The 15,052-nt window shown below is 51.0% G+C and overlaps 1 protein-coding gene across 6 annotated transcripts; it reads right to left on the bottom strand.

The window, feature by feature from the left end:
* Positions 1-46: 46 nt before the first annotated feature.
* Positions 47-13,571, bottom strand: CAMKK2 (calcium/calmodulin dependent protein kinase kinase 2). 6 transcript variants are annotated; one of them, XM_085238915.1, is made up of 18 exons: positions 13,370-13,570; positions 10,112-10,238; positions 9,319-9,761; positions 8,594-8,641; positions 8,215-8,268; positions 8,047-8,098; positions 7,817-7,950; positions 7,206-7,242; positions 6,983-7,004; positions 6,806-6,894; positions 6,498-6,697; positions 6,362-6,415; positions 6,066-6,139; positions 5,739-5,826; positions 5,401-5,496; positions 4,851-4,979; positions 3,541-3,641; positions 47-3,238 (listed from the first exon to the last, which is right to left on the bottom strand). In XM_085238915.1, the coding sequence occupies exons 3-18, from the start codon at positions 9,703-9,705 to the stop codon at positions 3,163-3,165; spliced, it is 1,641 nt and encodes a 546-aa protein (XP_085095041.1). In that variant the 5' UTR covers positions 9,706-9,761; positions 10,112-10,238; positions 13,370-13,570; the 3' UTR covers positions 47-3,162. The 6 variants fall into 6 exon arrangements, 5 of the variants coding, with proteins under 5 accessions (XP_085095041.1, XP_010718412.1, XP_085095042.1 ...); XM_010720110.4 differs by having other exon boundaries at positions 13,179-13,570; XM_085238916.1 differs by having other exon boundaries at positions 47-3,235; positions 13,370-13,568.
* Between the last annotated feature and the right edge of the window lie 1,481 nt (positions 13,572-15,052).

Genomic DNA, 15,052 nt, shown 5'->3' on the forward strand with positions numbered 1-15,052 from the left:
TCTTCCAACAAGCAAAATCTCGTAGCTTTGATAAAAACCAATCAAATACGATAACAGTTCCCCTTGATTAACTAACTGGGGTTTGGTTGCACATCATTTATTTCAGCTCATACAGAGAAGCTTGAACAGCTGTGTGGAAAAACACTTAGTTGTTTTCTTCTTAGATAATATAATTTAAAAGTGGTAAATACACAGTATTTAAACTTGATACACCTGATTAAGTTAAATGCATAATAAAAGGGTAGGAATGAAACATAAGCCTTGGTCATTAAAGAGTATAAAAATCTGCAATAGTTCAGGACTCTAGAAAAGAAATAGATCAGTTGCCTGACAGGAAAGAAGGGACTACCAAAAAAAAAAAAAAAAAAAAACCCCAAAAAAACAAAAACCAAAACCACTCAGGACAAGAGGCCTGGTTTCCCCTTAGCACTTTCTTGTGTGCTTTCTGAGCCAAAAAAGGCTGAGTACCCAGCATTAACTCTACAGTCAGCACTGGGCTTGCTTGAAAGGAGAGGAATTGGGGAAATCAAGCTGTAACCCAGTTCCAAGGCACAAGCAAAATATTTACTTCACTGTAAGAAAGAAGCTAGCTTTACTACTAAAGAACAGCAGACAGGGAACCAAGCAGATTTACATATACAGTATAGCTTCTTTAACAGGTCATGCATTTAGACATAGCTTCCTCACACATCCAAGCTTTATGCTTTCAACAAAATGCATCAACTAGAAAATCTACATCAAGTTTCTTTTAAAACCATGCATTTGGCTGCAGCCCTACCAGAGCATCAAGAGCCAAGCTTTTGGGATCCATATGAACCAAGTCTGCACTGGCCATAAGACACCAATCTATGCTAATATCTGAGTAACTGGGACTGGGCACAGAGGAACTGGGACAGGCTATTCTGTTCAGAAGCTGCATTGCACCTGGCAAGGCTGTTTAGTAAATTTAAACTGACTGCTAGGTACCTGCCACATCACCGACTGGAGATACTCAGCACAGAGCATCACTACAGCTCACTCACCTTTAACAAAAACACACCACACACATCACTACGCACCAGTTACAAGTAATCAGATCCCTCCCTTCCCTACCCCCCTTCCTTTTTTTTTTGGCAGAATAAGCCCATTTACAAAGTATAGAACCAAACCACCCACTCCCAGTCACTATTTCCACAAAGAGAAAGTCCTGTTTAGAGATGGGAGAAGGCAGCCTTAGCAGTGCTGGCACCCCAGTTACCTGTTTGGTTTTCCCATAGCTGAAGCTGCAGGGCTTTGGCACGGCCTTGGACTAAAAAGGGAGGAAAACAGCGCGTGTCTTATGGCTCCAAACTCCACAGTGCTGCTCCTATGCCACGAACTTGCTGGCACTGGCTTTGGAGAGGCCAGCTACACCATCTTTCCTTAATTAATTGCAGCCTAGGATAAGCATAGTTTCAGGTGATCAGACTTATTGGGGCAGTTCTATAGGCACCTGTGCACTTGCTAACACCACCTGAATTTAATGAGGACTCACTATAAAGAGGAATTACTGGGCCATGACCATGGCCAGGAGCCACAGTGCTGTGCTGCTGGCAGTGCCAAGATCACGGAAGACAAGGGAACAGTCACGTCCTAAAAGCCTACAGTAGCTACGGCCAGCAACCAAAAACTTCCCTTTCCTATAGTGCCTTCCTCCTCAGGGCAAAGAGATCAGCCGTACCTCACACACTTGGGATGCTTGAATCCTCCCTCATCCAGCACAACCCCGTCAGTGAGGAGACTGAGACAAGGAGCCCACCCAGCTCCATGATCCACCAAACCAAATGTACTTAATGAGCCCCTTGCTCAGCCCAGCCCTGATATCACAGCTCACCTACATGCTGTCCTCCAGCTTTGAGGCCTTGGGAATGTGAGCCTAGAAGCCAGAGGCTCTCCCATCACAACAGAGATTTTTTTGTTTTTAAACAAGCACCACAAAATGATCAGAGTAATCTGACTGCAGGTGAAGGAGCTCTTCATAAGAAACAATCTGTTAATTAGGCATTCACTTAATTTACTAGCAAGCCTCTGACCCACAGGCATTCACAATTACTGGTAATGAACTTACAAAAAATACACAGCATTGGCCCCAGAGTCCAAATGAAGAGTTTGGAAAACAGAGGTTTCTTTGAAAAGAAAAAAAAACCCAAAACACTAGCTAATCTAGGTATTTCATTAAGATCTTAAGTTCTAAGCAAGCCCTAAGTCTATACTTAAAAAATAGCATACGTTTTATTAGTTTTTAATCGTAGTAAACCATGTAATGTACATGGAAGTGAAGGATTTTACCCTGAATTTTATATTTAATATAGCTATCTAGATCAAGTAAAAGATTTAGAAACAAACTCTTGTTAGTTCTTCCTCTGCTGTTCAAAACATTCAGCTGAACACCACCTTTCACTCTAGTGTCTGCAGCAAAAATAGTTCAGACTGAACTTAAGCCCTTAAGAACCTTTTTCCTTCATAAACTGAATACTGAACTTACCCAACACTGAGACCTCAGGAGAGGCAGCATCCTCAAACCCTGCCTTTCACCTCACTTTCTGAATGTCCTGAAGATGCTGCTTAATATATCTTGGCTCACAAAAAGGTAGGCATTCCTTTTTTTTAAAAAAAAAGCTGGAAAGGTGGTTTTTGCTTTGTTCTCATGCAGTTAAAAAGGCATCAGTTAAAACCAAAACCAAACAACAAGAAATAGATGCAACAACCCTCAAAGCACATGAGTGTGGTTTCACTGCTGCGCTCTGCAGAAGCTTCTCGGTCCTGCGTGCACCCACAAGGCAGGCACACACTGCCCTTGGGATGGTGGGAGATCCCTTTGGCATGAAAACCAGGCAAAAGCAGTTCCAAACGCAGTTTGGTTTGCCTGCTCAACACCATCCCTCACCAATCTGGGATCAGTCAGCATCTTTTTTTTTTTCCCCCCATGAGAAGTCCAAGCAATCAGAGATGGTCAATGACAGGTACGGTAGTCGGATGTCTTAAACATGCTGCTATGCAAACTCTACATCCAGCATTACAGTGAAATAGCGCCGTGTCATGCTGGGGGTGGTGGGGGCTCTGTTAATGCCACTCATCCTCAGCTGCACACTCGATGAAGTGCCCCGGACCGAGTTCAGCTCAACAGAACCATAAAGCCGCTGGTCATGAAAGGACTTCCTCCTCTCCCACGTTGGGCAAGTCGTTGCATTTCAGGTTATCCTCACTGCCTTGCTTCCTGCTTTCAGAGGGGAAAAAGCAGGTGATCCCAGTGCCTTCCCCACCCCTGGGCTTCAGGACCTGAGCGCATTCCCCACCGAGATCCCCCGTTAGGCTGGAAGTACCAGGAGACACCTTGCAGCCCACGGGAAGGACAGGATGCTCAGCCATACAAAAACCAGCTCCACCCAGATCCCACAAAGGACAGAGCACGTTATATCTGGGTCATAGCCCTGAGTGAAAGAAAACTCAAAGCCTGAAGCCCCAAATCCCACCCACGTGCTCTCCAGCACACGGGGCAGGCTGCAGGCACCCCACACTTACGGCAGCAGGTTTCCAGGGGCCGACAGCGAACGCTCCTCCCGCCGGCTGCCCTCAAATGGGTTCCCAAAGGACCGCTTCCGGATCATCGTTTTAACCAAGATCTGCAAGACCAGGGTGGGATTGGTCAGGGTGGCACTGCTTTGCTTTCATTCAAAAGCGAAAGCAGCATCCAAATCCCTATTTACCCAGCAGGAAAATTCATTGGAAAGGGACAGGGAAAGGAAGGAAGCAATGCTGTTTTCTCTTGACACATGGGAACCCCCCAGTTTCGTTTTCATTGCTGCTCTTCCCTTTCTGGCTGATTTATCTGCTCAGCACTGAGAGCTCTCACACGTGTGAGATGTGTGTGCCAGCAGGGTCCCGAGGGGAAGGCATTTATGCAAGGACCAAAGCCACGTGCATCTGGCACTCGAGCGGAACACCCGTGGTTGAGTGCACAGAGATCGGGTGCTGGAGGGGAATTTAGAGGAACAAATGCAAATAGGAAAATTCAAATTGGGCCGGAGGCGGTGCTTTATTTAAAAAGGTTCCCAGTAACGCACTGCCCTGATTTGCCCTGAGATGGGCTGAATCCACCTGGATTTCCAAGAGGAACAGCAGAGTTGAGCAGCCTTTCTCTGCAGCAAGTCATCACAAAATGGTGAAATGGGGAAAAAAAAAAAAAACACACAACCCCCATCTGCTGGGATCGCTTTGGGCAAAGGCTATTTTTTAAACTTGTGCAGAGAAAAGTGCAGTTGCATACCAACATATCTGCCTTTAGCCCTAGACAACACCACACCAGGGAGCTGCAAATCATCACTGTTTCTCTTAGCATAAGGGCGAGCAGGAAATCATTAGGTTCAAAACCCAAAAGGATTTAATTTTCCACACTGTGGTTACACTGTGGTACTCATCACCACGCACTGCTGTAGGGAATGAAGTCCATGAGCTCAAAAAGAGACCAGAGGAATTCATCAAAATAGCTGCAGGCAGGGTCTGCCCACAAAACCTGTCTCAAGGAAACGCTACGGCCAGCAGGGCAGTGCAGGGCAGCAGGAGCCCCTGCACCCATTCCTCGTTCTGTCCACGTTCTTGACCAGATCCCCGCCCTGGACCAGGATTTCACCCTGAGTAAATACAGCAGTAGCAATGCAGCAGAGACCTGCAACCCACTGATGGGTGCTTCAGGGACTGACCATCACCCTGTGCCACCACAGGCCAGGCCCCATTCCTGACAGCAGGGAGGTTTTTGCTTTACTCTTGTGCTTCTGCTCATCCACTGCAGCCAGGGCTGTGTGCCCACAAGTTCCTGCTCTGCTCACACTCACCACGGTGGCCAGGCTGGGGATGTGCTTGACCGAATTCTCCACCTCCTCCTCCGTCACCTCGACGAGCGTGCAGTTCTCGTCCTCAGTGGGCAGCAACTCCGCTCCGTTCTTGGTCACCCACGGGTGCAACTTCAATGAATAACACAGCCTGTCAGGGACGATTGCCTCTTTTTTGTAACTCCAACCACACAGGCCTGGCAAATGCATCTCCTCACCCAAGCTATGGTGCCTGTACCCTTCCAAAATACAGGGAGCAGGGGAGAGACACTGTGGCACAGCCGGGAACGGCTCAGCCCAGAGCAGAAAGCACGCGATTCAATAACCTCAGTGATGTACAGCACTGCAATGCCACGTCCCCGTGGGTTTTATGGCAGAAGAACTATTTCCACTCTCATCTTACAGAGGGGATTTTCTCCAGACCGTTGGTCTCAGACTGGAATTAATCCGGGCACAAAGCCCTTCTCCTCCTTGCCCGCACAGCTGGCGTCCTGGACAGCCACCGGAGGAGCACGGAACGCTTCAGCAAAACCCCGCCATCCTTTCCCCCTACCTTCGTCTCCATTTTCTCAGCTTCTCGCCCCTTCCAGGTTCCCGCAGGGGCGAAGGGCCAGAAATCTCCTGCCAAAGGCTGCTGCAAGGTACTTGCCTGGTAGCAGAGGAAATACTGGGCTCAGGGGATTTCCACTGCCTGCGACTGCTGTAGGCACCAATGGTCCCAAAACTGAGCGGGTCCCGGAGCAGGGGAAAGAGCTGGGACTCACCTCCCCGGGAGCCCTGGGCATGCAGAAGGACCTAACCTGGTGCAAGCAAACTGAGCCCGAAAAAGCCAAATGAAGAGAACCCCGTGGAAGTAAAGCCATGGCCACCACCAGAGCTTCAGTTCGGTACCTTGATTTCAGGGACTGAAATCCTCGATTCAGGATTTTTATCCAGCATCCTCATGATCAGATCCTTCAAGAAATCCGTAACTTCTGGCCTTGGGAGGAGAGAGTGGAGAGATGAGACAAGACCTGGGCACAGTGCTGTCTTCCTCTCCAAACCACCCCAGGAACCAAAATATTCCCATGTTGGGCAATGGGGAGTGTGATCCCTGGTGCACAAGGCCAGGAGAGCCTTGACGCTGCATCTGCCCAGGCTGACAGCTTGAATGTGCTTTAAAAAAAAAAAGGGCTGGAGGTTTGGGGGTTGGTTGTTGTTTTTGTTTTGATTACTTACTGGTCTGGAAACTCCAATGTTTGGGTCTTGATTTTATTGTGTAAACTCAGGATCCTTTCATCCATGAAAGGACACTGTCACAAAGAAAAAGAGCAGTGAGAAAAGCAGCGACCTCTGAGCAGGAGCTTATGTGGATCAGACAGAAGGTTTCTTACTACAAGAACTTTTTTTTTTTTTTTTTAAGCAATTAATAAAACATTTGATTAAAAATGATCACATTACTAGAGCAGCTCCTGCCCCCAAAATGCAGCCAGGCACAGGATACAGGCACAGATAATGCTGAAGAATACCATTACCTGCCCAAACACAAAGCAGTACAGCGTGATTCCCATTGCCCAGACATCTAAAGCCTGCAGAGAGAAAAGAGCATCCTTAGTCCTGCAGGTACAAAGAAGGTCATTACAAAAACAAAACCAAATTGCTATTAAATACCTTTCCAGAGAAGATTTTCCTGGTTTCTGAGAGCGTCTCTGGGGCCATGAAGGCAGGGGTGCCCACTGTATTGGTCAGGAGGGCATCAGCTCCCTTGAACTCATTGCTGACACCAAAGTCGGCAATTTTAACATGTCCGTCCTCCCCCACAAGGAGGTTGGAAGGCTTGATGTCCCGGTGGATTATCTTCTGGTAGTGCACTGTGATCCAAGGGGAAACAAGGGATGCGACAAAGGAAAGCAGGAGCCAACTTCACAGGGATTAGAAATGAGAAAAATCACAAGTCCCACCGTGCTGCTTGCACTCACAGTATTCAATGCCCTTGATCAGATCCTGGAAGTAGAACCGAGCCTGGTCCTCACTGAGAGGTTTCAGGGTGGGGATTTCCATCACGGGGCTGCAAAGGTAAGAGGACTGAGCTGCAGCACAATGCTGAGCAGAGCCAGGCACGAACACAGCACCACGTCCACAGTGGGGAAACTCACCCTTGTTTCACCAGTTCGAACACTGAAACAGAAAAGGAATGGTGATTACTGATTATGTACAGGTGTGAGCTCCTGCAAGCATGGTCCCAGTAGAAAAGCAATTATTTTAATGATGAATTTATGAAGGTAATACATTAAAATAAACCTATGGAGACCCAGGCCCATATGCAGCTGCCCCAAAATGCAGTGGGAACCCACACCAACAGCACCTGTGGGCACTTACCCATGTACAAGTGGTCCTCACTGGGGTCATCCAGCACCTGCCAAAAGACGCAGAGAAGAAATGGAACAATGCAAGAAGCTGCCTCACAAGATAAATGCCGTGATTTGTTGATTTTTCATCAGGCTGCCCAGTTTTGCCCCCGGAGGCTCAAGGTGTTAAGGAGGGAGGTGCTGGCAGGTCGTGAGCACCCACCGCTCTCAGGTCCTGCTCGTGACATTTTAATTTAAAATTGCGTGGGTTTGCTCTGCTAATCTCAGAGCTTCTACCCACAAGGTGGGGGATAAATAAGAGGAAAGAGATTGTTGGAAATAAATATTTCAAACACACAGGAAGCATCATCTGACTCATCAGGCAAATTAATTCCAGCCTGCACATCCTTTATTCCTCATTTTTGTTTCCTATGGACCTTTTCAGGCTGTCAGTGGGTGGTGGGCAGCGTGGCTGCAGAACTCACAGGAAAGCATTTCCTCCCCAGAACTGATCTGTATCCTCAAGGGAAGTAAAATATTTCTGCTTTTCTCTTTCCAAGCAGAAAAGAGAAGGTAAAAGGAGGGAATAAAAGATCTTCTACAGTAGGGAAAACATCAACAGGACTGCCACTCCCTGCTCACCTCCACGAGCTTCACCACGTTGGGGTGGTCCAGCTTCTTCAGGATGGCAATCTCCTGGTAAACCTGTTCGATGGCGCCTCGGGGCTGCAGGCAGCCCTCTGAGGCACCTTTGGCTCCACGGGGTGGAGGGCGGCCTGCAGAGAAGGCAAAAATAAGGCATGGCACGGAGTCCCTTCTGCCCCTGAGGAGCCACCTATCCCAGAGCTGTCATATCACCAGGTGCCACTTACGGGGGAAGCCCGCCTGTCTCATCAGTTTCTTCTTGGAGAGAACCTTCATTGCCTGCAGAGGGGAAAATTGGTGGGGTTTGGAAAAAAAACACAGTGGGAACCATAGGCAGACCCATCCCTGTCCCCAGCCCATTCCCAACATATGCTCTGGGCAGCAGCACTACTCACATAGTAGGTGTTGTCGTCCTCGTTGTAGGCCAGCTTCACCACTCCATAGGAGCCCTAGAGAGGGACACGTGGGTGACCAACCAAAAAACACTCCAGCACCAGGCCAGCCTCCTCTGCACACCCCAGGTGATGCAGGGGTTCAATGGGGAGCACAGTGTCTTGGACTGGCAAAGAAAAGGCTCAGATACCCTATTTTGTTGGAAAGGGGAAAAATAATGCTATTTAAAAAATAAATCAATGGGCATCATGCTGAGGAGCCAATGGAGATGCTATGGTGAAGAGCTGACCTCACAACTGATGTCAGATTAAAAGCAAGAGCAAATCCAGCACATTCCCACCCCAAATTCCCACTCTAACCCCAAAGCCGAAAAATATTCACCTTCCCAATCTCATCCTTCAGCTTGTACTGGTTGAGCTGGACGCAATCCTGCAGGAGAGAGGGCGAGTCAGCCAGCAGCCCGGGCCTTGGGCCAGAGCTGAAAAGCTAAGGTTGTTAGCAATAAACCACACGTGGCCACACACTGCCTTGTTTATAGACAGCTAATTACTGGCATTGAGCACCAGGCAGGCAGCACTGTCTGCTCATGCAAAATGAGAGCACCAAGGGCAGTGATGGCAACTGGCACCCGGGGGCTTAATGCTCACCCAGCACCAAATGTTTTTATTTTGTCCTGCAGATGTTCAGTGCCTGCATTCTGTTGGTGCTGAGAAGGCTGTGGTGAGCAGTGCAATTATTCCCTTGAAGCTTTATGGAAATCTCTTCCTTTTTAAGGGGAAAACCAAAAAATCTCCATTTGCTGCATGGAGCTAAAAAGTGAATCTGACTGCACCCATACACAGATTAAGCATGGATGGGCTGTGGATTCCAGATGCTCCACTCTCACAAAATACATTTGCCGGAGCTGGTAGCATTTAGGAAATACATAAAATGCACTCCCACCACTGCATTAACCCTAGGATACACTCTGTCCCCATACGTGGGGCTGTCCGCATGGCTGGGCATGAACCAGGACCTACCACCCTCCCATTATCCATGGGATTCCATCCCAAAACACCAAGCAAGAAGCAGTGCAGCGAGACAGGGAGACAGGAGCAGGGCCTCACCTGCAGCCCCGTGATGGAGACGCGGTTGGATTCCACTGTCGGCCGCCTCGGTAGGCGCGGGGACGAGTGTGGGGACGTCACAGGTGAGTAGGGGAGGGACGGGTAGATGAAGCGCTCACTGTCGCCACTTCCAGGGGAGCGTGCCGGATGTGAGCGCTCCTGCAGGGACAGCTTTCGGCCGGAGAGGTTCAGCTTCGCCCTGGGCTCCCGGCTTTCTTCCACGGCAGCCACGCTCATCTCCTCCTCGCTCGCCGTCGCCTCACACTCGGTCACCACAATGAGCGACTCCATGGCGGGGCGGCTGGCGCTCAGCGGCAGCCCGGGCCCTCTGTGGTGGTGTGGGGGCTGAGGGGCAGCGGGCGAGCTGCTGGGGATGCAGGATGGCATGGTGAGGTTGCCGGCCTCATCCCGGCTGCTGGCGGTGCTCCGAGGGGTACAGACACCTGCAAGCACAGTGTCAGGGGGATCCCACGTGAAGCAAGCCCCTAAAGTGCTTTTGCATCTAATAAATGGCTTCAGCTAATATTAAAGTAAAATATTAGGTAAGAGTGGAGGAAAGTGGGTGGCAATGAGCAGAGTCCTCCCCCCTCACCAGCACTGCAATCATACTGCTCACCCCTGAACATAGTAGCCCTGCCACCTCCCCTATAGGAAACCCACAGCTGGGGCTGCAGATGTATTTTACTCGGGTCTGCACTATGAATGTATAAACGTTGTTCAGTTCACTGCTCTCTTGCATGGAGGGGGCAGATCTTGCCAAACAGCCCCCAGAAGAGGTGTACAGAGCCCTTACCAAGCACGAGCTGTGAGATCTGCCCTGGGGCTCACTGCCTCCACCCACAGCAGAGCATCCACAGGGGGTTTTCCTGCTTGCCCCGAGTTCCCTATAGCCTCCTTTGCAAAAATGGGATTTCAGCACTCTGGAATAAAAAAGAAAACAATAGCATTATCAGCAGATATATATATTTTTTTTAAAGGAAAGCAGATTGTTCAGTTGTAAGCCATTGCAGTGAATCCCTGTGCGATGTTGGATATGTGACACTGACCATATGTGCTGGTGGACGGCAGCAGCACCGCGAGCCTGGGCAAGGAGCAGGGCTCCAGGAGGTCTGCCTGTGCCACAGCAAAGCCATCACCCTTCCCTCCTGCATTACTTTTGATTTCTAGGTTGAGGAGTTGCCACAGGGGCAGCTCAATAAGAACCCAAACCATCCCAAAGGCAGCATTGAAGACCCAGCATCACTGGGTGTTCTGCACCGCACGAGGCAGTGGGTTAAAATTAGCTCCGTTTGCCTGCACTGAAGTTCCCATGCTTGGGAGCAATTATAGGACAAGTACAAAAACTTCAAGCAGCCCCCCCAAAGGCTTCCCAATGGCCTAATTGCCATTTCCAATGCAAGTCTATAAACTTGAGTTTTCTCACCCAGCTCTAAAGTGAGAGCTCAGCCATTCCGGCACGGTGCTGCTCACTGCTTAAGGGAAGCACGGGTGATGTGACAGCTATAAATAAGGCAGCGAGCAGCAACAAGGACAAACTATTTCAGAAACGCCGCTAAATCCATTCCTGGCCAGGGCTTTGCTATTCAAGAAAGCTGGGACCCAGCAAAACCATGTCTGCAAACTCCCCCAGTGCTGCTAGGGCAAATCCCAACACTGGGATGCATTAAACCACTATGACCACACCAGTGTGTTTTAATGCACTCTCAAAAGCACATTACAATTATTAGGTACCTGCTCCCATTTTGTCCCAAACCAGAAAGGCTGGATCCAAATCCATTCATGTTGGGAAGCCTGCCAGGCTGCGTGTATAAATAGTCAGAGCAATGATGGATCCCAAAAGCTGTGCCCTAGACCCTCACCACATGCCGTGGTTATCCAGTGAAAATTCACCAAACAAGGCAGTGCTGGGGGCCCCATCCTGCCCTGGAGCACCATTGGTGGCTGTCCCCTGCCTCTCCGCCCATCCATCCCTATGGCCATCCCCATCCCATCCCACTGGGCTATGGCAAAATTGAGTTATGAAATAACGCTTGGGACTGAGCATCCCAGTCCACAGGCATTAATTGGCTTGAAAGGATAAATATATCAGGATTAATTAATTCAAGAAGGCTTGTCGAGGCTCTGTAACAGGTTACAAGTCACCCCAGCACCATCCTCACAACTGCTAGGTGGAGAATCAGAGGTTTTTTTTCCTCCCTTTGTGTGCATTCAACAGGGGTGGCTGCAGAACCTGTCTTTTTAGAGGGTACTGGGATGCCATTCCCAAACAAAACCCAAATGTGAGATCCACCTCCTGAAGGGATGTGGGAATAACCTCTAACAATAGTGCACTCAGTTTGCCTTAATAAATATCTGGGATGCTGAGGAGGAGGAAGGCAGCCATCTAACTGGCCAGAAGGAAAATAGCTGCAGTGAGGAGGAATAAATCCAAAGGGAAGAAATACAGCCTGGGGGCTCTGCTCGCCCACCCAGCTCATTGCATGGGGAAAAGTAGCACGTTCTGGTGTGAAATCCAACAGATCCTTATGTAAAGGCAAAAAGCATATGCCCAGCAAATCCTCAGGAAATGTAGCAGCCTGGTGTATAGGAATGATTTATCGGCCCGGCTTTTGGCTGCGATCCATGTATAACCCATCGCGGCTGTGGCAGGATTATTGAAGCAATCAGTCTCACATCTAATTCAGCAAGGAGAGGGATATTAAAGCAGAAGAGGTCCGTGAAGCCCTGGCAGCATCCCTCCCTCTCACTCCGTGGCCACGTGGCTCAGTGCAAATGAATGAGAGCAAAATTGGCCTCGGTGAGGGAGAAGCCATCAACACAGCCCTGTGACCCTGCAGGGTCCCCACAGACCCTGAAGCTCTGGGACAAGGGACGCTCCCAGCCCCTCGCGGACACATTTTCCCTCATGCATCAAGCAACGAAACCTCGGTGGCATCAACAGCATCACCACCTCCACGCATCCCATTGTGGGGATCAGCTCACATGCCGCCCAAAAAGCTGTTTAGAAAAGAAGTCAGTGTCCAGTGTGGTTCCAGCTCCCCCTGGGCAGAGTCCAGTCACCGTCCTGCGTTCCACAGTCACTGCCAGCAGTGGAAGTGCCAGTGCCAAGTGCAGGGTCATGGCAGCAATGGGGCACTGATCACAGTTTCCTTTCCTACGGGCAAGATCGGCCCTTGCCAGAAATATTAGTCACTGTGGTATACAAAGCCCATATGCATCCCTGCCTGACTTTTAATGGAAAAAATCTCCCAGCAGCTTCTCCAGAAGTCAGAGGGCATCCGAAATAAAGAGGCTCTGGAAAGAAGTCCATCCACACCGGGTCCCTGGGCCCGAGCAGTAACGCTTTCTGTCGCCTTGGGCCCGCTGCGTGGAGCCAGGAAAAGCCACCAGCACCGGCAGGAACGCTGTGGTAGCAAGAAACCCAGCGGCGTGCTCCAACGGGAACCAAAACTCATCTTTAACCCCAATGCCACCAGTTAGCGTCGCTTACCGGGCCCGGCCCGGGGCTGGGACGAGCGGGGAGCAGCAGCAGCTCCTCACCCGGCTCCCGGCTCTCCGCACGCAGCAGCTCAGGAGATGGGCACCGCGCGCCGCCAACACCACTTAAAGGCCATTAGGGCTGAGCTGAAAGCAAAGCCTCCTCCAAATTACCTCCCCGATCTGATAACGGCCGGCAAGGCGCCGCTCAACCCGAGCGTAACGGGCTCTACTCTTCTGCCGGCTGCTTTTCCCCAAACCCGACCGCTCGTTCCGCAAAGGCGCGCAGATGCCCCAACTCCACGCAAGCCCAAAGCACCGCGGAGGGCTCCGGACCCCGATCGGAGCCGAGACGGGGACGCGCAGCGGCTCCTGCCGCTCACCGCACATCCCGCCTCCCACACGGCTCCGCCGCATCCCGCAGGTGGGCAGCGGGGCAACCCCGAGGAGAAGCAGCGCCGTTCCGCAGCGCGGCATCCCCGGAGCGAAGCGGGGCCCCTCCCGGGCTCGGCTTTGTCTCGGCAGCCGCCTCCCCGCGCGGCCGGGCCCGCCCCGCTCCCACCGCCGCACCGACCTGCGGGCAGCGCAGCGCTCGGCTCCGCTCCACCGGGGGGGAAGGGCGCGGCCTCGGCCGCCACGGGGCCGCACGGAGCAGCCTTCGCTTTCGGTTCCGCTCCGGTGGCGGCGGAGAGAGAGAGGAGGAGGGAGGGAGAGAGGCAGGGAGAGGAGAGGAGGGAGGGATGGAGGGAGGGAGGCCCCGCTCCGCCCCGGGGAAGGGGAGGTTTCCCCTCCGGCAGCCGCATCCTTCCCGCCCCCTCCGCGAGCCTCGACTGAAGGATTGAAAATCCTGATTTTTGTTGTTATTATTAATTTCCGAGCTTTCCCACCTAGCGGGACGCGGCGCCGTTCCCACCCGCACGGCGTCACGGCCCCGGCCCTCTGTAAATCGTCTCCTGGCTCTATTCCCGCAAATATTTGGGAGTTTTCTCGTTCTCACCGAGCGCCGTTCTTGTGCTGAGTTCACCCGCGTGGTCTTCGGGGCCAAACGCCCTCCTCGTGCAGCACTGGATGGACCCGTGGCCGTGTCCCTGCTGCAGTGACGACCCGGCGGTTGTGGCACGCACTGTTGAGCTGTAGGCGCTGCAAACTCTTTGGAATCACAGTGAGGCTGGAGGAGACCTCTAGGAGCACCCAGTCCAACCCAACCCACCACCCCCTGCCCACTACCCACGTCCCTCAGTGCCACATCCCCGCAGTTCTTGAGCATTTTCAGGGGTGGTGACCCCCAAACCTTTCTGAGCAGCCCGTGCCAGTGCTGACCTCTTTGGGAATCATTCCTAACACCCATCCTGAACCTCCCCTGGCACAACTTCAGGCCATTACCTGTCATCCCAACAATGGACCAACTCCATGGATCCATCTCTTAAGCACTGACTGATGTGAGCCACTAAAACCAGCATTCCCGCCTGGCAACTCTGCTTACTTCTCACTTTCAGTAAGGGGAAGCACCAATTACCTCCAGCAGCCCTTTCACAGCAGTAATTAAGGAGACTTGCTGGGCCACCCATGCTTCAACCTCAGTGCTTCCAGCCATACACGGCCAAGCTCCAGCAGTCAGGTTTAGTTCTGAACTTGCTTCCTCATGGCTACCAATACTACGGGCTCATCTAGAACTTCCTGGCAGGATATTTCAATTGTTTACACCAATGATGTGAAGCTTTTATGTAGTAGCACTGTGAAGGGACTCGGCACGCTGAGGGCAGGGCTGCCAGTCCTTACTCTCAAGGTTAGCTGTGGTGCTCATTTGTTCATACACAAAGGCAGCTCAGATCAATTATACCCAGCACCTATGAGCCAAACAAACCCATTTCAGCTGAGCTAGGGCTGCTGTTCAGCACACTTCATGTTTCTCAGCCACTCTTTGCACAAGAACACACCTAGCACAGCAGTGCTGGGACTTTGCACCATTAGACCTTTCCAACCAAATCCTGTTTTTCCCTTCTGCCAGCACCACCTGTTTCTGAAAAGTAAACAGTGCCTGTAGACAGGTTAAATGCAAGGAAGCTTTTTCATTGAGACTCTCCATTTTATACCACTGAAACCAAGCACAAAAGCCTCGCCTACATTTTCCACTATTTTTTGTACCCGAGCTCACAAAGCCAGCAATGCTTCCAAATACATCACCACTAAGAGCAGGTATTATTTCATCGTGACTGTGCTGCTTCCCTCAGTGTGTTTGTGTTGCAGTCAAGAGTCT

The sequence above is a fragment of the Meleagris gallopavo genome, chromosome 17 (assembly GCF_905368555.1).
Source record: "Meleagris gallopavo chromosome 17, MGAL_WU_HG_1.1, whole genome shotgun sequence".
In the NCBI taxonomy this organism is placed as follows: domain Eukaryota; kingdom Metazoa; phylum Chordata; class Aves; order Galliformes; family Phasianidae; genus Meleagris; species Meleagris gallopavo.

What these genes read in the sequence shown, in the direction of transcription:
- CAMKK2 (XM_085238915.1), bottom strand. Translation starts at nt 9,705, where the DNA reads ATGCCATCCTGCATCCCCAGCAGCTCGCCCGCTGCCCCTCAGCCCCCA. An exon ending in ACTGCTTTGTGTTTGGGCAG is followed by an intron (nt 6,140 to 6,361) that starts GTAATGGTATTC and finishes TCTTTGTGACAG; the next exon opens with TGTCCTTTCATGGATGAAAG. An exon ending in GCCCCTGGAAACCTGCTGCC is followed by an intron (nt 3,239 to 3,540) that starts GTAAGTGTGGGG and finishes CCCCTCTGAAAG; the next exon opens with CAGGAAGCAAGGCAGTGAGG.